General features: G+C 45.3%; 1 protein-coding gene across 1 annotated transcript; it reads left to right on the top strand.

Moving 5' to 3' along the window:
• Positions 1-165: 165 nt before the first annotated feature.
• Positions 166-22,392, top strand: fech (ferrochelatase). Its single transcript, XM_045694003.1, has 11 exons — positions 166-442; positions 1,373-1,499; positions 2,216-2,335; positions 3,277-3,425; positions 5,272-5,406; positions 7,944-8,050; positions 10,462-10,560; positions 11,026-11,133; positions 14,843-15,007; positions 16,649-16,708; positions 19,845-22,392. Exons 1-11 carry the CDS (start codon positions 403-405, stop codon positions 19,974-19,976), a joined length of 1,242 nt encoding a protein of 413 aa, XP_045549959.1. The 5' UTR covers positions 166-402; the 3' UTR covers positions 19,977-22,392.
• The last annotated feature ends 414 nt before the right edge of the window (positions 22,393-22,806 follow it).

Raw genomic sequence — 22,806 nt, 5'->3', positions numbered from 1 at the left:
ATATTTTCTTGAGTAACTTCCTTCTCTAGACTTCCTTGTGTTTTTTGTTACAGATACATTTCCTTGTACACCAAAGAAAATGAAATATGTATCCAAAACTCACTATGTATGTGGTTTGGTGGAACAGAACAGCACCAAAAGTTAGGCAAGGCTAAGGGGAGTGCACAGCATCCCTACGTCAGAGCACAGGCATGGCTTGTAAAACCCACATGACAAGTGTTGTTAGTGTGCTTTTTCTGTCAGTGTCAAACCCTCGGCTGTAGAGGCTGGAAGGAATTTTAACTTGAGACCACACAATTTGTTATAAAGACAAATAGGGATCCGCTGACCGGATCAAATCACTCTTACGAAGAAGTACATCAATCCTCCGTTGAAACGTGTGAAAGGGGACGCTAACGAAACATGATGTCTGTATTGGGAAGCTCGATTCGGCTTATTCAATGTAAGTGGATGTTTAGTTAGCTACTTTTTGCTAATGTTAGCGAGCTAGCTATACAGATAGCTGGTTAATGCTGAAGTTGGTTAGCTAGTAAATTAGCAGCAGCACAAGAACATGAACACAGACATAAAGTTACCAGTGTCTTTGACATGCAATTTGCTGGTTGGCTAGCTAAGCTAGCGAAATGCTAGCTTATATAGCCCACTACCATGCCCTTTACCAACACTCGCTAGCTAGTCGGCTAACTAGCATTGCTTTTTAACCTTCAGGTTGTGAATGAGTAAGGTATTTCGTGAGAGACGAACTTCACTGATGCCTCAAAACACAGAATTATACTAACAACTATTTTATTTTCGTAAATATTTCAGTTTTTAATTTAATCGCAATAATATGCCAAGTCAAAAGCTAGCTAGCAAGTATTGCTTATAGCTGGCTTGTTTGAGGACTAACTAATGTTTACTAAACCTTTGTCAAACTGCTTCATGTCATATTATTGAGCTCTTCCAGGAGTTAAATTACATGTCAAAAATAGCTACGTCGGCTAAAATTGAGGCAATGTAACGTTTTTATTTAGCTAACGCAATTCAAAGTTACACAACTGACATTTCTTTCAACTTGCATAACCCTGCGCCGCTTAGCGTTCACTGATTGTTGCTGCAGACAGTTCAAATATATATATATATATATATATATTGGTAAGTACTACTAGTCTACTGAGCTATTTCTTAATAACAAATACTAAAGTTACTGCTCCCAAGTTTGACAGATAGTACATGTTGGTAATGCCTTAAAATAATAACAATAACAAGTTTTGCTTTCAGTATGATTATAAAATGTCATGTTTTTCCCCATCTGTTTTAGGCTTAGAAGGAAGTATTTCAATTTAAATGTCTGATTTTGACTTTCATCTTGTCACCTCCCTCTCCCCTTCAGTTGCCAGGTGCAGTAACGCCATAAGCCTGTGTGTTACGACACCTCTCAGAAGACAGTCTAGTAGTGCAACTGCTGCAGCCTTCGTCCAGCCAGCCTCCACAGCGACCCCAGAAGCTGTGGAAAACAGGTCCAGTACAATAGACTAGAGAGAGGGAATAAATATCCCTCTGATTCCAAGTTCTATTTCACCCTGTCGTCATTCATACTGAAATGTGTTGAGTTAGAAACTGCACATAGACACTATTTTGATGAAAGGACTAAATTGAGGTCAGGAGTCCTGCACCAAGTAAATCAAATGCAGATGCATAAAGCTGTGTATGTGAGCTGTGTTGCTTACACACACCCCAAAAAAATATCGCAGACTGAAGTTCAATGCAAGAGATGGGGGATCTCTAAAAAGGCAGCAGCCAAAATGTAGGACCATGCTAAGCTTCAATGGGTTCATTAAATGTAAGACTGAGCAAGAACAAACTATAATTTTGTGTCACTTCCTTCAATACAGGGCCTGGATAAATACCTACTGTCCGCAGTATAGTACAGTAGTATAGACCTAATTTGGGGGGGGGGGGGAGACGTATGCGTGCCAGTTAGTTATGTACGTGGTAGAGCCCTCGTACAGCCTTGCTCCATGTGTTTCAATGGCAGCTCTTTCTGGATACATGCCTAGATATCAGATTTATACAAGGGATATCTGCTTGGCTCTTTCAGTTCTGAATAGCACAGTACTAACTACTGTACATGTCCACACAGAAACCTAAATACTTGGATACTTGCTTAGACGTCTTGAGTTACAATTGTAAATAATGATACAGTATTAATGTAGTACTGTACATATCCTTGCAGAAAGCCCAAAACGGGGATCCTAATGATGAACATGGGAGGACCTGAGAAACTGGACGATGTTCACGATTTCCTGCTGCGCCTCTTCTCCGACACCGATCTGATGAAGCTTCCTGTTCAGAAGTAAGTGCGCGCGCACACACACACACACACACACACACACACACACACACACACACACACACACACACACACACACACACACACACACACACACACACACACACACACACACACACACACACACACACACACACACACTGTGATGGCCCTGAAGTTATTTCCAATGTTTTAAGGGTTTATGAAAAGAGTATTTCCGTATTGACTTTTACATGAGTCCTTTGTATGACTGACCAGATGGGACTTATTCCCTCCCAAACAAAAAAGGAGAAAGCAATATTTTCAACCTACCTGGCACCCCTACAAACAATAACCTCAAGTCAAAACCGTTACAACACACACACACACACACACACACACACACAAGGACAAGGTACATTTATGTTTGCCTTTCCCAAGATCTGTTTGTGCCGTCTTGCCATAGATAGATTACACTAACAGCAATATAAACACAACATGTAAAGTTTTGGTTCCATGTTTCATGAGCTGAAATAAAAGATCCCATAAATGTTCCATCCCTGAACAGTTTCCTTCCTCTCCAGCAACTGAGTTAGGAAGGACGCCTGTATCTTTCCATTGACTGGGTGTATTGATACACCATCCAAAGCCTGATTAATAACTTTACTCAAGGGGATATTCAGCGTCTGTTGTGTTAAAAAAACAAAAAAAACATCTACGAATAGGTGCCCTTAAATTCATTACTGAGGGACCTTGCAGATAATTTTATCTGTGTGGTACAGAGATGAGATAAGACAACTGTTTTTGCTTTCTCATTATGGGGTATTATGTGTAGATTGATGAAGAATAAGGCTGTAACGTAAGAAAATGTGGGAAAAGTCATGGCGTCTGAATACTTTGCGAATGATCTGGGACCAAGCTACATTTATTACTCCAGAAGTTGACATGATTTATGACGATGTGAATCTCTCTTCCTCCCTCCTCAGTCGACTTGGGCCGTTCATAGCGAAGCGGCGCACCCCTAAGATCCAGGAGCAGTACAGCCGGATCGGAGGAGGCTCCCCTATCAAGGCCTGGACCACCATGCAGGGAGAGGGCATGGTCAAACTGCTGGATGAGATGTGTCCAGAAACAGGTCAGTCCGTAACACTTCATAGCCCATACATAACACTTCATAGCCCATACATAACACTTCATAGCCCATACATAGATCAGCGTTCAACACCATAGTGCCCACAAAGCTCACCACGAAGCTAAGGACTCTGGGACTAAACACCTCCCTCTGCAACTGGATCCTGGTCTTCCTGACAGGCCGCCCTTACGTGGTAGGGGTGTGTACTTAATCCCCTCCTGTACTTCCTGTTCACACACGACTTTGTGGCCAAGCACAACTCCAACACCATCATTTAGTTTGCCGACGACACAACGGTGGTAGGCCTGGTCACTGACAAAGATGAGACAGCCTATAGGGAGGAGGTCAGAGACCTGGCCAGGTGGTGCCAGGACAACAACCTCTCCCTCAATGTGAGCAAGACAAAGAAGCTGATCGTGGACTACACGCCCCCATTTACATTGACGGGGCTGTAGTGGAGCAGGTCAAGCGTTTCAAGTTCCTTGGTGTCCACATCACCAACAAACTATCATGGTCCAAACACACCAAGACGGTCGTGAAGAGGGCACGACAAAACCTATTCCCCCTCAGGAAACTAAAAAGGAGACTGAAAACAATTGGCATGGGTCCCCAGATCCTCAAAGTTCTACAGCTGCACCATCGAGAGCATCCTGACCGGTTGCATCACCGCCTGGTATGACAACTGCTTGGCATCCGACCATAAGGCGCTACAGAGGGTAGTACGTACGGCCCAGTACATCACTGGGGCCAAGCTTCCTGCCATCCAGGACCTCTATACCAGGCGGTGTCAAGAGGAAGGCCTAAAGAATTGTCAAAGGCAAGACCACATGGCAAGTGGTACCAGAGCGCCAAGTCTAGGAGCAAAAGGCTCCTTAACAGCTACTATGAAATAGATTTACATAATTAAAATCACTTAGAGCTAATTTCCTGGTGTTTTTACACTCTTATGTCCAACAATAAATTATATATTTTTATTATTTTTTGTTGTTGCTGCTCAGAACTTGGCCAAATAAAACCCCCCCCGTGGGCAGGCAGTTGGGGGAACAAGGACCTGTCTGATAATATGTGGCTGCTGTGTTAAACTAAAAGCTTTTATTTTCTCTCTAATCTATTGATGACCAGATACTTCAGTTGTAACTGGCTCTGTTACACTCACATTTTACAGTTGATCGACAACATTAACACTGTTACAATACTTAGACTCCTCTTCCTTTTTTGAACAATAGCCTTTATAAAAACAACATTTCTCTGTTGCTGCTGCGTGGGTTTATTGGTTGTCTTGCTGTGACTCAAACAAGCTATCGCCTATTTTAAATTTTTTAATTTAAGTTTATTTAACTAGGCAAGTAAGTTAAGACCAAATTCTTATTTACAATGACGAGCTAGGAACAGTCCTCCTGCCGGGATGGGGGCTGGGATTAAAAATTTAAAATATAGGACCAAACACACGCCACATTCAAACTCACACACTGGTACCTAGCCTATATGCTTTAGGCAGCAGCACTAACACTGTGCCACACAAGATTCCACAGTCCCCACAACAAACAGGCTGAATGTTGCATCTGTTGAGTGTTTTTTTTTTTAACTGTCGTTGACACTGGCTGGGTGTGGTGGGGAGATAGTTGAGGAGTGTTGCTCCACACCCCTACACCACACCTTACTGATAACGGGGATCTGTTTTAGCTTTACGTGGGCATGTCTTACATAAGACCACTCAGGCCAAACACAAACTTGGAGAGCTTTGTAATTCAATTATATTCCCTTTACTAATGCTTAGATAGATGTGAAATGAGGAATTCCAGTTATAATCAGCTTTTACAGTTCTCACATTCATGTTTTATGTCTACAGCGCCTCATAAATTCTACATAGGATTCCGCTACGTGCATCCGCTGACGGAGGAGGCTATTGAGGAGATGGAGAAGGATGGAGTAGAGAGAGCAGTGGCTTTCACCCAGTACCCACAATACAGCTGTTCTACAACAGGTAGACCCAGTACCCACAATACAGCTGTTCGACAACAGGTAGGCCCAGTACCCACTACAATACAGCTGGTCTACAACAGGTAGGCCCAGTACCCACAATACAGCTGTTCGACAACAGGTAGACCCAGTACCCACAATACAGCTGTTCTACAACAGGTAGGCCCAGTACCCACTACAATACAGCTGGTCTACAACAGGTAGGCCCAGTACCCACTACAATACAGCTGGTCTACAACAGGTAGGCCCAGTACCCACAATACAGCTGTTCGACAACAGGTAGGCCCAGTACCCACTACAATACAGCTGGTCTACAACAGGTAGGCCCAGTACCCACAATACAGCTGTTCGACAACAGGTAGGCCCAGTACCCACTACAATACAGCTGGTCTACAACAGGTAGGCCCAGTACCCACTACAATACAGCTGGTCTACAACAGGTAGGCCCAGTACCCACTACAATACAGCTGGTCTACAACAGGTAGGCCCAGTACCCACTACAATACAGCTGGTCTACAACAGGTAGGCCCAGTACCCACTACAATACAGCTGGTCTACAACAGGTAGGCCCAGTACCCACTACAATACAGCTGGTCTACAACAGGTAGGCCCAGTACCCACTACAATACAGCTGGTCTACAACAGGTAGGCCCAGTACCCACTACAATACAGCTGGTCTACAACAGGTAGGCCCAGTACCCACTACAATACAGCTGGTCTACAACAGGTAGGCCCAGTACCCACTACAATACAGCTGGTCTACAACAGGTAGGCCCAGTACCCACTACAATACAGCTGGTCTACAACAGGTAGGCCCACTACCCACTACAATACAGCTGGTCTACAACAGGTCGAACTGGGGCCGAGCTGACAAGGTAAAAAATCTTAGGTATCCCCCCCTTTCCTTTCCCACCTTCCCTAATAAAAGTTTGATTTACATTTTCCAATGTCCTCATAGTGCTTTACATTGTAACTCACCTCATCCACTACTGTCCCTGTTCTGTCCCTGTTCTGGACCTGTCAGCCACTCACATCTTGTATTTTTTTAAGTTATTATGAGTAGAGTTAGTCTTGGCCTGGGAGTTACTGATAAGCGGGCCCTAATCTCTTTCTTAGCAACACAAAAAGACACAGGAAGACTGAATACTCCACACCCTACATCCCATCTACTTAGTATTACTTTTGTAAAGCACTGTGTAAATCTGAAGGGTTATATAAACACAATACCGTTCAAAAAGTTTGGGGGTCACTTAGAAATGTCCATGTTTTTGAAAGAAAAGCAATTTATTATAATTTTTTTTGTCCATTTTTAAAACAACATCAAATTGATCAGAAATACAGTGTAGACATTGTTAATGCTGATATAATATATATATATATTTTTAATGGAATATCTACATAGGCCTGTTATCAGCAACTCCTGTGTTCCAATGGCACGTTGTGTTAGCTAATCTAAGTTTATGATTTTAAAAGGCTAATTGATCATTAGAAAACCCTTTTGCAATTATGTTAGCACAGCTGAAAACTGTTGTTCTGCTTAAAGAAGCAATACAACTGGCCTTCTTTAGACTAGTTGAGTATCTGGAGCATCAGCATTTTTGTGGGTTCGATTACGGGCTAAAAATGGCAAGAAACTGAAGATATCCCGTACAACGCTGTGTACTACTCCCTTCACAGAACAGCGCAAACTGGCTCTAACCAGAATAGAAAGAGGAGTGGGAGGCCCCGGTGCGAAACTGAGCAAGAGGAAAAGTACATTAGAGTGTCTAGTTTGAGAAACAGACGCCTCACAAGTCCTCAACTAGCAGCTTCATTAAATAGTACCCGCAAAACATCAGTCTCGACGTCAACAGTGAAGAGGCGACTCCGGGATGCTGCCCTTCTAGGCACAGCGTTGTACGGGATCTTCAGTTTCTAGGCAATTTCTCACATGGAATAACCTTCATTTCTCAGAACAAGAATAGACTGACGAGTTTCAGCAGAAAGGTCTTTGTTTCTTGCCATTTTGAGCCCGTAATCGAACCCACAAATGCTGATGCTCCAGATATTGAACTAGTATAAAGGACAGTTTTATTGCATCTTTAATCAGAACAACAGTTTTCAGCTGTGCTAACATAATTGCAAAAGGGTTTTCTAATGATCAATTAGCCTTTTAAAATGATAAACTTGGATTAGCTAACACAACGTGCCATTGGAACTCAGGAGTGATGGTTGCTGATAGTTGCTGATAATGGGCCTCTGTACGCCTATGTAGATATTCCATTAAAAAATCAGCCGTTTCCAGCTACAATAGTCATTTACAAAATTAACAATGTCTACACTGTATTTCTGATCAATTTGATGTTATTTTAATCGACAAAAAATGTGTTTTTTTTTTCCAAAAACAAGGACATTTCTAAGTGACCCCCAAACTTTTGAACGGTAGTGTAGATGCATGCAATTTGATTTTCTCAACCGATGTTTCTCTATGCCATTACCTCTCCGACATGGTTGCAGTTAAAAGATGGTCACGGTAAAGAGATGTTTTGTTGTTGATAACAGGCAGCAGTCTGAACGCTATCTATCGATACTACAGCAGCAGAGCAGACAGGCCTAAGATGAGGTGGAGTGTCATCGACCGCTGGCCCACACACCCCCTGTTGGTCGAGGTGAGACTCCTTTACCGTCTACAGTCAAAATGATTCCGCACATAAAGTTACAGGGGTCTCAATTTCCTCTGATAACCTCAATGTGTTTTGACGTTTTTCCCTGGATGGCTGTAGTATATCTGTATTGTCTCTGCAGTGAGTCATGGTCTAAATGTGTGTCTAGTAGTATCTGTATTGTCTCTGCAGGGAGTCATGGTATAAATGTCTGTATTGTCTCTGCAGTGAGTCATGGTATAAATGTCTGTATTGGCTCTGCAGTGAGTCATGGTATAAATGTCTGTATTGGCTCTGCAGTGAGTCATGGTATAAATGTGTGTCTAGTAGTATCTGTATTGTCTCTGCAGTGAGTCATGGTATAAATGTGTGTCTAGTAGTATCTGTATTGTCTCTGCAGTGAGTCATGGTATAAATGTCTGCCTGGTAGTATCTGTATTGTCTCTGCAGTGAGTCATGGTATAGGTCACTATCAATACAACGTCACAGTACGTTGCAGAGTGTTCGATCTGGCTGCTGGGGGGGGACAAGGAGACCCGCAGCTCCGCTAAAACCATTGACAACTATGTGCCGTTTTCAAGGGATTGTTAAATAAATGTTAGAACTATTTGGTTGTTATATCATCACCTCTTGAAGAGCAGAGTCACAACTAAGTCGGAAGTTTACATAAACTTAGGTTGGAGTCATTAACTTCTTTTTCCAACCACTCCACAAATTTCTTGTCAACAAACTATATCGTTTTGGCAAGTCGGTTAGGACATCTACTTTGTGCATGACACAAGTAAATTTTCCAACGATTGTTAACAGATTGATTATTTCACTTATAATTCACTGTATAACAATTCCAGTGGGTCAGAAGTTTACATACACTAAGATGACTGTGCCTTTAAACAGCTTGGAAAATTCCAGAAAATTATGTCATGGCTTTAGAAGCTTCTGATAGGCTAATTGCCATCATTTGAGTCAATTGGAGGTGTACCTGTGGATGTATTTCAAGGCCTTTGTTCAAACTCAGTGCATCTTTGCTTGACATCATGGGAAAATCAAAAGAAATCATCCAAGACCTCAGAAAAAAAAAAAATGGTAGACCTCCACAAGTTTGCTTCATCCTTGGGAGCAATTTCCAAATGCCTGAAAGTACCACGTTCATCTGTACAAACAATAGTACGCAAGTATAAACACCATGGGACCACGCAGCCGTCATACCGCTCAGGAAGGAGACGCATTCTGTCTACTAGAGATTAATGTACTTTGGTGTGAAAAGTGCAAATCAATCCCGGAACAACAGCAAAGGACCTTGTGAAGTTGCTGGAGGAAACGGGTACAAAAGTATCTATATCCACAGTAAAACGAGTCCTATATCAACATAACCTGAAAGGCCGCTCAGCAAGGAAGAAGCCACTGCTCCAAAACGGCCATAAAAAAGCCAGACTACGGTTTGCAACTGCACATGGGGACAAAGATCGTACTTTTTGGAGAAATGTCCTCTGGTCTGATGAAACAAAGGTAGTACTGTTTGGCCATAATGACCATCGTTATATTTGGAGGGAAAAGGGGGAGGCTTGCAAGCCAAAAAACACCATCCCAACTGTGAAGTACGGGGGTGGCAGCATCAAGTTGTGGGGGTGCTTTGCTGCAAGAGGGACTGGTGCACTTCACAAAATAGATGGCATCAAGAGGCAGGAAAATTATGTGGATATATTGAAGCAACATCTCAAGACATCAGTCAGGAAGTTAAAGCTTGGTCGCAAATGGGTCTTCCAAATGGACAATGACCCCAAGCATACTTCCAAAGCTGTGGCAAAATAGCTTAAGGACAACAAAGTCAAGGTATTGGAGTGGCCATCGCAAAGCCCTGACCTCAATCCTATAGAAAATCTGTGGGCAGAACTGAAAAAGTGTGTGCGAGCAAGGAGGCCTACAAACCTGACTCAGTTACACCAGCTCTGTCAGGAGGAATGGGCCAAAATTCACCCAACTCATTGTGGGAAGCTTGTGGAAGGCTACCCGAAACGTTTGACCCAAGTTAAACAATTTTAAACGCAATGCTACCAAATACTAATTGAGTGTATGTAAACTTCTGACCCACTGGGAATGTGATGAAAGAAATAAAAGCTAAAATAAATCATTCTCTCTACTATTATTCTGACATTTCACATTCTTAAAATAAAGTGGTGATCCTAACTGACCTAAGACAGGGAATTTTTACTAGGATTAAATGTAATGAATTGTGAAAAACTGAGTTTAAATGTATTTGGCTAAGGTATATGTAAACCTCCGACTTTAACTGTAGTTGTCAATGGTTTAGCAGAGCTGGGGGTCTCCTTGCCCCCCCCAGCAGCCAAATGGAACACGCTGTACCTTTTTATATTGATTATGACATGTGTCCTAATAATATATCTGTATTGTCTCTGTAGTGTTTCTCCCAGCATGTCCTCAACGAGCTGCAGAAGTTTCCCCCAGAGAAGAGGGATGATGTGGTTATCCTGTTCTCAGCTCACTCACTACCCTTGTCTGTGAGTACAGGATTGTTGCTAAGGACACACATTTTAATCGCCATGACATCGGCATGTGTTGTACACTAGACCTACAGCTACTCACATGCCAGACATTTATCAGTGGAAATTAAACATGGCTACTTTTTTTTGTAGGGATTTGTGACTGTTCTCTGAGTACAGTACTGACCATTCATAGAATACATATTCCTCTACGACGTTATCAGGGCGTTGCTAATTGAGGATTTCATTGAAGACTCATGATGCATGTTTTACCAAAAATAAACATCGGTAACTAAAACCACTTTATGTTGACGTTTAGAAGGGCTATATAAATATATTTTATTGATGCATTTTGCTTTGAAAAGTACAATGAGAAAGAAAGGGGTAAGTGTTGTCTGTCCAAGATGGGTTACCCAGTGTTGTCTGTGTAGATGGTCAAACAGGCTAGTTTTCTGTGTCATTCTTCTCTCTCTCTCTCTCTAGGTGGTGAACAGGGGAGATCCGTACCCTCAGGAGGTTGGAGCCACTGTGCAGAGAGTCATGGAGAGACTACAGCACTGTAATCCTTACCGCCTGGTCTGGCAGTCCAGGGTAAGGACCACACACACACACACTTTCATCTGTGGTGCAGAGAGAATTACAGACTCAAAACTTAGATGACTTCTACACTCGTGGTTACCTCGACACGTTTCTAGTTCAGGCTAAACGCACAGAGCCACTGGCTAGATAAGTCTTTTTCAGGACTGTATTGTTGTACTGTAGTAGTCTTGTGGTGAAAAGGTTTCTCCATCAGGGCTGATGCAATACGGTGAAGGCTGTCCACTCTACCCAGAATGAGTGTGAACGCGCTTTGGTTGGTGATGAAATCGCACTTCCTTTTGTTATGAAATACATTTTACCAAGACAAATGTTACATTTTGTGGTCGTAAGTCTTCATAGTCGTTTTTCGACGGGACGCAAAAAAGCTAAATTAGCATCATGCCACGAGCTGAATTAAATGTAAAAAGGCTTTGAAAATAAGAAGCTTAATATACGCTCAGTGGTCCGTTGACAGTTCAATGATACGCTTGTTTTTGTGTGCGAAATCATTGTAAAAAAGATCAGGAGTTTTGAATTAGTATGAAAAGCATATACAAAACAATATGAAAAATGCTACATGTCGTCTCAAAATCAGTATCCGTAAGATATCCACTGCTTGAGGCGTCACTACAGCCCCGGGTTCGATCCCAGGCTGTGTCACAGCCGGCCCTGACCGGGAGACCCATGAGGCAGCGCACGATTGGCCCAGCGTCGTCCAGGTTAAGAGATTTCGATTTTTGGCCCCCGGGCCGCGATTTCCTTGTCCCGTTGCGCTCTAGCGACTCTTTGTGGCAGGCCGGGCGGCTGCAAGCTGACGACGGTCGCCAGCTGTACGGTGTTTCCTCTGACACATTGGTGCGGCTGGCTTCAGGGTTAAGCGAGCAGTTTGTCTAGAAGCAGTCGGGCTTGGCAGGGTCGTGTTTCAGAGGACGTATGGCTCTCGACCTTCGCCTCTGCCGAGTCCATACGGGAGTTGCAGCGACGGGACAAGACTGTAACTACCAATTTGGATGTCACGAAAAAAGGGGCTAAAACAAAATGAATGACTACATATCCATCTGACCTCTATATAGTTTTATGTCCTGCGGATTTGAGAAGAAATAATGACTTAGTTCAACGGGAAAGTGAGCCTGTCCGGTATCCAGTAGCCATAACACAGCATCCAGCCTAGCTGACACAACAAAAATAAAATCTAGGTTAACCACTTTATTCCTCTGGCCTCCATTTTGAATTATTCACCCTAGTTCTGGCCGCTTTACAAGGGCGTAAACTGGGGCACTCTACAAGGGCGTAAACTGGGGCACTCTACAAGGGCGTAAACTGGGGCACTCTACAAGGGCGTAAACTGGGGCACTCTACAAGGGCGTAAACTGGGGCACTCTACAAGGGCGTAAACTGGGGCACTCTACAAGGGCGTAAACTGGGGCACTCTACAAGGGCGTAAACTGGGCCACTCTACAAGGGCGTAAACTGTAAATAACCTCTGAACGGATCATGATAGAGACATGCGGTTTGAACGATTGGGTTTCTTAGAGGATTATCTGCATAATTAACATATTTTACCCATTGGTCAAAAGATGCATTTTTAATTGGACACTACGCTGTGGTCACATGGCTGAGATCATTGGATGTTATTGAGGTAGAAACACAGGGCTGATATTATTGTAGTAGAAACACAGGGCTGAGATCATTTGATGTTATTGAGGTAGAAACACAGGGCTGAGATCATTGGTATTATTGAGGTAGAAACACAGGGCTGAGATCATTGATCTTATTGAGGTAGAAACACAGGGCTGAGATCATTGGTATTATTGAGGTAGAAACACAGGGCTGAGATCATTGATCTTATTGAGGTAGAAACACAGGGCTGAGATCATTGGTATTATTGAGGTAGAAACACAGGGCTGAGATCATTGATCTTATTGAGGTAGAAACACAGGGCTGAGATCATTGGTATTATTGAGGTAGAAACACAGGGCTGAGATCATTGGTATTATTGAGGTAGAAACACAGGGCTGAGATCATTGGTATTATTGAGGTATAGTCACAGGGCTGAGACTGAGAGCAGACAGTGGTGATCAGTATGTAATGCCAGTCTATATATGGTGGCCCTGACCCTTGACCCCTAACCCTCACCAGGTTTCGTAACTGACACATCACATAATAATTAGTTCAGCCACAGTTACAATGACGGCCAAACCCGGACGACGCTGGGCCGCCCTATGGGACTCCCAATCACGGCCGGATGTAATGCAGCCTGGATTCGAACCAGGAACTGCAGTTTTAAACACCCATGGATCTTCTAAATACAATACTATATTATCAATTTGGTTAGAACTCTTAATGTATTCACATATCTAATGCTCTGTCTTAATTTGAAAAGCCTGAATTGCTTTTAAAGGATGTAGAGTCTGTTATGACTCATGTGAAATGAACTTAAAGTTGTATTTTTACCTTGTCATTTCAGAAAATGTCCATAATATATCTGCATTAATAGTGGAATGATAGTGTTTCACAGTATTACTAACCTGCCGGTGTTGTGATTGGCTGTGATATTCGCCTATTGATTTCTCCTGCTGGAGCGGCGTCTGTTTCTCGAAATGGGAGCGCTGGTTCAACTTGGTGGCTATGTTTTATCTAGTAGAAATCGCTCTGTCATTTCCTGGTTGCAAAATTGGTTTTACTTCTCTCAGTTTTAGTTTATGTGAGAAAACAAACACTGAATAGTATAGGGAATCATTGTACCATTTAAATCGCTGTGCAATATCTTTTTCGATAACAAAAAATATATATTTTTCCAGCTGGTGGGCCGAAACCGGAAGTCAAAGGCTAAAGCATCAGTCTTCGATGTTAAAAAACTTTTTTTATTATTTTTTATTTAACTCGGCAAGTCAGTTAAGAACAAATTCTTATTTACAATGACGGCCTACACCGGCCAAACCCGGACGACGCTGGGCCAATTGTGCACCGCCCTTATGGGACTGCCAATCACGGCCGGTTGTGATACGGACCTGGATTTGAACCAGGGTGTCTATAGTAACGCCTCTTAGCACTGAGATGCAGTGCCCTTAGACCGCTGCCCCGGAGCCCGAGTGGTGGAGAAATGGGATGTGGAGGGAGATTTTGTTTTTAATGCAGCCTAGTGCTGTTGCAATTCACCTAGCTTCCACATAGGAAATTCAGAGAAATTCTTGCTGTAGCAGCTTTTCAAAATAAATCGGGACTCGATTGTCCTCTCGAGGTTGGTCCTATGCCGTGGCTGGGCCCTCCAGACATATGATTGTGTTTCTGTCCTCTCTAGGTTGGTCCTATGCCGTGGCTGGGCCCTCCAGACATATGATTGTGTTTCTGTCCTCTCTAGGTTGGTCCTATGCCGTGGCTGGGCCCTCCAGACATATGATTGTGTTTCTGTCCTCTCTAGGTTGGTCCTATGCCGTGGCTGGGCCCTCCAGACATATGATTGTGTTTCTGTCCTCTCTAGGTTGGTCCTATGCCGTGGCTGGGCCCTCCAGACATATGATTGTGTTTCTGTCCTCTCTAGGTTGGTCCTATGCCGTGGCTGGGCCCTCCAGACATATGATTGTGTTTCTGTCCTCTCTAGGTTGGTCCTATGCCGTGGCTGGGCCCTCCAGACATATGATTGTGTTTCTGTCCTCTCTAGGTTGGTCCTATGCCGTGGCTGGGCCCTCCAGACATATGATTGTGTTTCTGTCCTCTCTAGGTTGGTCCTATGCCGTGGCTGGGCCCTCAGACAGATGATGTCATCAAGGGTCTTTGTGAACGGGGGAAGAAGAACCTGCTACTGGTCCCCATCGCCTTCACCAGCGACCACATCGAAACGCTGCATGAACTGGACATCGAGTACTCTCAGGTGCTGGGAGAGGAGGTACGTGTCTGTGAGAACTGGACATTGAGTACTCTCAGGTGCTGGGAGAGGAGGTACGTGTCTGTGAGAACTGGACATTGAGTACTCTCAGGTGCTGGGAGAGGAGGTACGTGTCTGTGAGAGCTAGACATCCAGTACTCTCAGGTGCTGGGAGAGGAGGTACGTGTCTGTGTGAGCTAGACATTGAGTACTCTCAGGTGCTGGGAGAGGAGGTACGTGTCTGTGAGAGCTAGACATTGAGTACTCTCAGGTGCTGGGAGAGGAGGTACGTGTCTGTGTGAGCTAGACATCCAGTACTCTCAGGTGCTGGGAGAGGAGGTACGTGTCTGTGTGAGCTAGACATTGAGTACTCTCAGGTGCTGGGAGAGGAGGTACGTGTCTGTGAGAGCTAGACATCCAGTACTCTTGATGGGAGAGGAGGTACGTGTCTGTGTGAGCTAGACATCCAGTACTCTTGATGGGAGAGGAGGTACGTGTCTGTGTGAGCTAGACATTGAGGACTCTTGATGGGAGAGGAGGTACGTGTTTCTTATGTAACTACTTACCTAACAAGACGATGTCATAACTTATGATGATGTGTAAAACTGAGGAGTGAAGATTAAACATGACAGATGTTGTATAGAAAAGAGAGTCCTTCCATCAAGATTGTGTTGAAGTAGAATAGTAGAGCGTGTGTGGGAGACAGGAGGACTATAGCCACCATACTAATCACAGATCAGTTAGGAGTCTCGTCTCTGTCTCCCTCTCCCGTCTGTTTCTCCCCATCGCTGTCTCTTCCCGTCTCCGTCTCTGTCTCTCTCGCTCTCCGTCTCTGTCTCTCTCGCTCTCTGTCTCCCCGTCTCTCGCTCTCTGTCTCCCCGTCTCTCGCTCTCTGTCTCCCCGTCTCTCGCTCTCTGTCTCCCCGTCTCTCGCTCTCTGTCTCCCCGTCTCTCGCTCTCTGTCTCCCCGTCTCTCGCTCTCTGTCTCCCCGTCTCTCGCTCTCTGTCTCCCCGTCTCTCGCTCTCTGTCTCCCCGTCTCTCGCTCTCTGTCTCCCCGTCTCTCGCTCTCTGTCTCCCCGTCTCTCGCTCTCTGTCTCCCCGTCTCTCGCTCTCTGTCTCCCCGTCTCTCGCTCTCTGTCTCTCTGTCTCCCCGTCTCTCGCTCTCTGTCTCCCCGTCTCTCGCTCTCTGTCTCCCCGTCTCTCGCTCTCTGTCTCCCCGTCTCTCGCTCTCTGTCTCCCCGTCTCTCGCTCTCTGTCTCCCCGTCTCTCGCTCTCTGTCTCTCTGTCTCCCCGTCTCTCGCTCTCTGTCTCCCCGTCTCTCGCTCTCTGTCTCCCCGTCTCTCGCTCTCTGTCTCCCCGTCTCTCGCTCTCTCTCGCTCTTTCCCCGTAGACTGATCCCTGACCTGTCACTGATATTACGGGAGACTGTGAACTCCCCCGAGTCATTTAAAGGAGGACATGGTTTCTGTAGGTTGATGTTGTGTTTGTCTGTAGACCCTTAGTCTACCACGACTGAAGTTTTTAAAGTACACTGTCCCGTCCACCAGTCTTAACGTCTCGAGAGGTATTACTGACCGTACAGGAGAATTCAATGTCTTACTGTTGTTTTACCTTCCTGCTTGTTGTGGTGCCGAGTTAACCAAGTTCTATGTTCTCTCACAGTGTGGCGTAGAAAACATCAGAAGGGCTGAATCTCTGAATGGAAACCCAATATTTTTCCAGGTAGGAGAGGCAACTGACATATTCAATCTGCTTTTCTTCACAGTACAATACTGGGTCCTATGTCGTCCTTAGCAAAAAGCGTGAACTTGCCCTGCCTTGTTTTACACCTGAAACTATTCCAGGTGTTTAGTCCTGGTCATTCTCAGATTATTTATTCATTTTAACCACTGCTGCCTTCAGATTTAGAAACTGTTGAAGGGTTTGTAGCGTCGTTAGCTAACGTGTGTTGGCCTTCTCCTGTAAAGCCAAAATTGTGTGTCACACAGATTCCAGGTTGGTAAGTGGTTAAAAGATGGCATTGTAATTCCAGATGAGGTTAAACAGGTTCCAGGTGATATGAATGGCAAAAAAGGTCACATCCCAAAGTACAAAATGATAAGTGGCAACATGCAAATGAAATGGTAGAAATCTGTCTCTCTACTAGGAGTCTTCCATCAGGTCAATCAGCTGTCCTCGTTAGTTAATGACGCCATCTTTACCCATAACCCTTCATTCTCTGTTCTTACAGGTAAACCATAGGTTTCCATCAATCAAATGTATTTATAAAGCCCTTTTTACATCAGCTGATGTCGCAAAGTGCTGTACAGAAACCCAGCCTAAAACCCCAAACAGCAAGCAATGCAGGTGTAGAAGCACGGTGGCTAGGAAAAACTCCCTAGAATGGCCAGAACCTAGGAAGAAACCTAGAGAGGAACCAGGCTATGAGGGGTGGCCAGTCCTCTTCTGGATGTGCCAGGTGGAGATTATAACAGTACATGGCCAAAATGTTAAAACATGACAAGCAGGGTGAGATAATAACAATCGCGGTGGTTGTAGAGGGTGTAACAGGAGAAAATGTCAGTTGGCTTTTCATAGCCTATTCAGACGTCGAGACAGCAGGTGCGTAGAGAGAGAGTGGAAAACAGCAAGTCTGGGACAAGGTAGCACTTCTGGTGAACAGGCCAGGGTGTCCCTGGACGTAGGCAGAATAGTTTAAACTGGAGCAGCAGCATGACCAGGTGGACTGAGGACAGCCAGGAGTCATCAGGCCAGGTAGTCTTGAGGCATGGTCCTCTGGGAGGGGAGAGAGAGAATTAGAGAGAGCATACTTAAATTAACACAGGACACCAGATAAGACAGGAGAATTACACCAGGTATAACAGACTTACCCTAGCCCCCCATCACATAGACTATTGCAGCATAGATACTGAGGCAGTGGTGGGTGGGGACACTGGCCCCGTCCGACGATACCACTGGACAGGGTCAACCAGGCAGGATATAACCACACCCACTTTGTCAAAGCACAGCCCCCACACCACTAGAGGGATATCTTCAACCACCAACTTACCATCCTGAGACAAGGCTGAGTATAGCCCACGAAGATCTCCCCCACCACACAAACCCGAAGGGGCTTAAAACCGGACAGGAAGATCACGTCTGTGACTCACTCAAGTGACCCATCCTAGGGACAGCACGGACCATTGGCTAGGCAAGACCATTCCATAAAGATGGAGGTTTCCGTCTCTCACATGGCTAGGCAGACCATTCCATAAAGATGAGGTTTGTGTCTCTCACATGGCTAGGCAGACCATTCCATAAAGATGGAGGTTTGTGTCTCTCACATGGCTAGCCAGACCATTCCATAAAGATGGAGGTTTCCGTCTCTCACATGGCTAGCCAGACCATTCCATAAAGATGAGGTTTGCGTCTCTCACATGGCTAGGCAGACCATTCCATAAAGATGGAGGTTTGTGTCTCTCACATGGCTAGCCAGACCATTCCATAAAGATGGAGGTTTGCGTCTCTCACATGGCTAGGCAGACCATTCCATAAAGATGAGGTTTGTGTCTCTCACATGGCTAGCCAGACCATTCCATAAAGATGAGGTTTGTGTCTCTCACATGGCTAGGCAGACCATTCCATAAAGATGGAGGTTTGTGTCTCTCACATGGCTAGCCAGACCATTCCATAAAGATGGAGGTTTGTGTCTCTCACATGGCTAGCCAGACCATTCCATAAAGATGGAGGTTTCCGTCTCTCACATGGCTAGGCAGACCATTCCATAAAGATGAGGTTTGCGTCTCTCACATGGCTAGGCAGACCATTCCATAAAGATGGAGGTTTGTGTCTCTCACATGGCTAGCCAGACCATTCCATAAAGATGGAGGTTTCCGTCTCTCACATGGCTAGGCAGACCATTCCATAAAGATGAGGTTTGTGTCTCTCACATGGCTAGGCAGACCATTCCATAAAGATGGAGGTTTGTGTCTCTCACATGGCTAGCCAGACCATTCCATAAAGATGAGGTTTGTGTCTCTCACATGGCTAGCCAGACCATTCCATAAAGATGGAGGTTTGCGTCTCTCACATGGCTAGCCAGACCATTCCATAAAGAAAACACCAGGTGTCACAATAGCATCAATAAAAGGCTACTAATTTACATATTTGACATAATGAAGTTTACATACATTTTTATTTCTGAGTGTCGGATAAAGCACTCCGTCACTGTTGATCATTCAATATCCCCAGTATAAGTTCCAAGAAAATACTGGGCACATACTGCTTCTCTCTCTGACTCGGAGAGATGGTGAGATTTAAACAGTAGTGCTGGAATCAAAGATGTTCAGAGAGCCGTTTTGAAGCAGCAGCCCTTCCATGACCTCTTACTTCTCACTATCTGTCAGGGGTTAATTTAGAGAGGGAGAGAGAGAGAGGCACCATGGGTAGTGCTACTCAGACCCCAGCTAGCTAGCTGAGCTGGGAAGAAAGCCCTGGGGAACAGCTGGTCAACAAAGGGATTGGCCTATCCCTCCCTCCGGCCACGCTCAGCCCTCCTACAAGGCTGTCTCTCTCTCTGTCTCTCTCTCTGTCTCTCTCTCTGTCTCACTCCCCCTCTCACTCCCCCTCTCACTCCCCCTCTCACTCCCCCGCTCACTCCCCCTCTCACTCCCCCGCTCGCTCCCCCTCTCGCTCCCCCTCTCGCTCCCCCTCTCGCTCCCCCTCTCGCTCGGCTACTCTGCGTACTATGTGTTTAGTTTTGGAGGTGTTCATTTTGTTTATGGCGAGGTCGCTTATGGGTAAGCATTTCAATGTATTTTTATATATATATATATATGACAAATAAACCGAACTTTGACCCTTGACCCTCCTCTCTCAGGCTCTGGCAGACCTGGTCCAAACCCACCTGAAGTCAAACGAGTCCTGCTCCCGTCAGCTCACCCTGCGCTGCCCACTGTGTACCAACCCCACCTGCGGAGAAACCAAGGCCTTCTTCGCTAATCAGAAATGACCCTCTTCCTCAACCATTTTCTAGTGTTGCAAACTGCAGGTAACTATCCCCCCCCCAAAAAAAGTCCTGGTTTCCCTGAAATCCTATTTGAGGGATTCTGGATTTCCTACTTATTTCTTCCTGATTCCTGGATTCTTCCAACCCGGGATTTCTATAAAAGCTGGGAATTCTGAGAGTCACCTACCCATCTGTTACTATGGGACAGAGCACACGTTTCTAAGTAACTACCAGAAGAAGAAGCAGACAAACTAGGATAGAAGCTGTCAGTACGAATCGCATTAAAGCTATAAGACAAGAAGAGTTGCACTTATTTTGTCCCCCTTGCCGCTCGCTCACATTCCATCCGTCGAATCCCTGGAAAACTATGTCCATTTCATCCCTCCATCCTTTCCAAAGAGGAACTGGACTGTATCCTTTCTCACCTGGTACTTGTCCAGTTGGTTTGTACGTCGTGCTCGGGGACGGTGGCGAAGCGTGTGTCCCCCCACCCCATTCTGGTATGTCATCCACAGTGTCTCTTTGAGACCCTTTCTGGAGTCTGGTGGACTGTCCCCTGCTTCGAGACCCTCTCTGGAGTCTGGTGGACTGTCCCCTGCTTCGAGACCCTCTCTGGAGTCTGGTGGACTGTCCCCTGCTTCGAGACCCTCTCTGGAGTCTGGTGGACTGTCCCCTGCTTCGAGACCCTCTCTGGAGTCTGGTGGACTGTCCCCTGCTTCGAGACCCTCTCTGGAGTCTGGTGGACTGTCCCCTGCTTCGAGACCCTCTCTGGAGTCTGGTGGACTGTCCCCTGCTTCGAGACCCTCTCTGGAGTCTGGTGGACTGTCCCCTGCTTCGAGACCTCTATCTCCACTCGGCCTCTAGAGGATCCCTGCTTCCATCCTTGTAGAGGCACGGCTCATCCAGAGTCAATGCTCTTAACCTCTCCCACCCAGCAACCTCCTCTCACCTCTCCGCTGACCTCTAATCTCTTATAGGGCACCATAATCCCTGGTTCCACTTCCACAAAGTGCTGCTGCACATCTTGCCCCTGCACATCTTGCCCCAGCACATCTTGCCCCTGCACATCTTGCCCCTGCATGAGTCCCTGTCTCTCCCCGGCTGACCTCTCACCTTCCTGCTGCAGTGTCCCCCATCCCTGTCTCTCCCCGGCTGACCTCTCACCTCACCTCCCTCAGCTCTGAACCTGTTACCGGTCTAACTATGGTCTCCATGGCCTCATCCTTCTAACCTGAGCTGTGTTATAGCTGCTGCTGTTTAGACAGACAGACATATATATTCTTAGCGACTAGCAGCTTTGACATGCTTCTCCGTTGTCTTCGGGGTCAGTCCAGCCACTGAGAGTAACATGACATAACGTGCCTTTTTACATTGATTCAACTCTGTGCTTTTTATATGTCATTTACTCAAATGTGATAATTTACCAGGGTCGTGTTCATCAGGGCACACAGTAACTAAACGTTTTAAATCATTTTGCTACCCCCCCCAAAAAAAGAGAGTTTGTTATTGGATAAGTTGGAAGAGTACATCTGTTTTCAGACGTTTTCTTCTGTTACGTGCCTGCTGAACACAATCCCGATTTTCTAATGTATTTAAGAAGTCATCTGTAAAATCATGTTGAAGAATCTTGACGTATACAAATTGAGGTTTTGTTTTTATAGATGTGTGGATACCCTAGTTCAATAAGACATTATAGCATCTCATTGTTGAGCGGTCGTTTCTGATTGGCTTGAAGAGCATTCTAGAGCGTGCGTTACTTCCCTAAAACGCGCTGTGCATATCATCACGGTTGAATTCAATGGCTTCCGTTCAGTCTTACATGTTTTTTGTTTTTAAGCTGATTTTTGAAAGCGAAAGTCGAATTGTGAACAGTATTGGCGGTGTTGAATTCAATTTTCATCATAGCAAACTAGGACTTTTTAGTTTGGTTTAGTTAAACTAGCGAGTCTGTCTGTTTGGTTACCACGGCAACCGCCGTAGCTACCTAGTCAACTCGCTAGCTTCTTCGGTGGGACGTTGAACACAATTTCTACCGGCAAAATGTGTTCAATTACAGTCATGGTGTCAATGGGATAATCGACTCGGGGGGGGGGGCTATATGTGTTCTCTGGAGAATAATGCAACTCCGTGGGAGGTCAGTTCCACTCTACTAGGACCTTTTCACGGCGCTTAATTATTTTCCATAGAACACACAGCCCTCATTGATTATCACTTACATATATGATGTGTGTGTGTGTATATATATAGTGAAGAGATGCTGCTTCACGTTATATCATTGTTATTTTTAGGTTTATTTATTTCTGTCTGTCATAAAACACCACCAGCTCCGCTGTTCAAAATGTGTTCATATAATTTTTACTGGAATAAAACATTAACAAGTCTTCCACCACATCTAATAAAATGGACAACATTAAAAACATTTTTTGCATCATTTCATCAGATCTTCAATAAACCAGTCCTACATCTGGGGGGAGGGGGGGCTATTGGGGAGGGGGGCTATTGGAGGAGAGGGAGGGGGCGATTACAGGAGAGGGAGGGGGCTATTGGAGGAGAGGGAGGGGGGCGATTACAGGAGAGGGAGGGGGCTATTGGAGGAGAGGGAGGGGGCGATTACAGGAGAGGGAGGGGGGTTGGAGGAGAGGGAGGGGGGGCGATTACAGGAGAGGGAGGGGGCTATTGGAGGAGAGCGAGGGGGCTATTGGAGGAGAGCGAGCGGGCTATTGGAGGAGAGGGAGGGGGGGTTGGAGGAGAGGGAGGGGGCGAATACAGGAGAGGGAGGGGGGCTATTGGAGGAGAGGGAGGGGGGGGCTATAGGGGAGGGGGCTATTGGAGG

This window comes from Salmo salar, chromosome ssa01 (assembly GCF_905237065.1).
Source record: "Salmo salar chromosome ssa01, Ssal_v3.1, whole genome shotgun sequence".
Taxonomy (NCBI): Eukaryota; Metazoa; Chordata; class Actinopteri; order Salmoniformes; family Salmonidae; genus Salmo; species Salmo salar.
The sequence above is the reverse complement of the archived record's forward strand: the minus strand, read 5'-3'. Positions and strand labels throughout refer to the sequence as shown.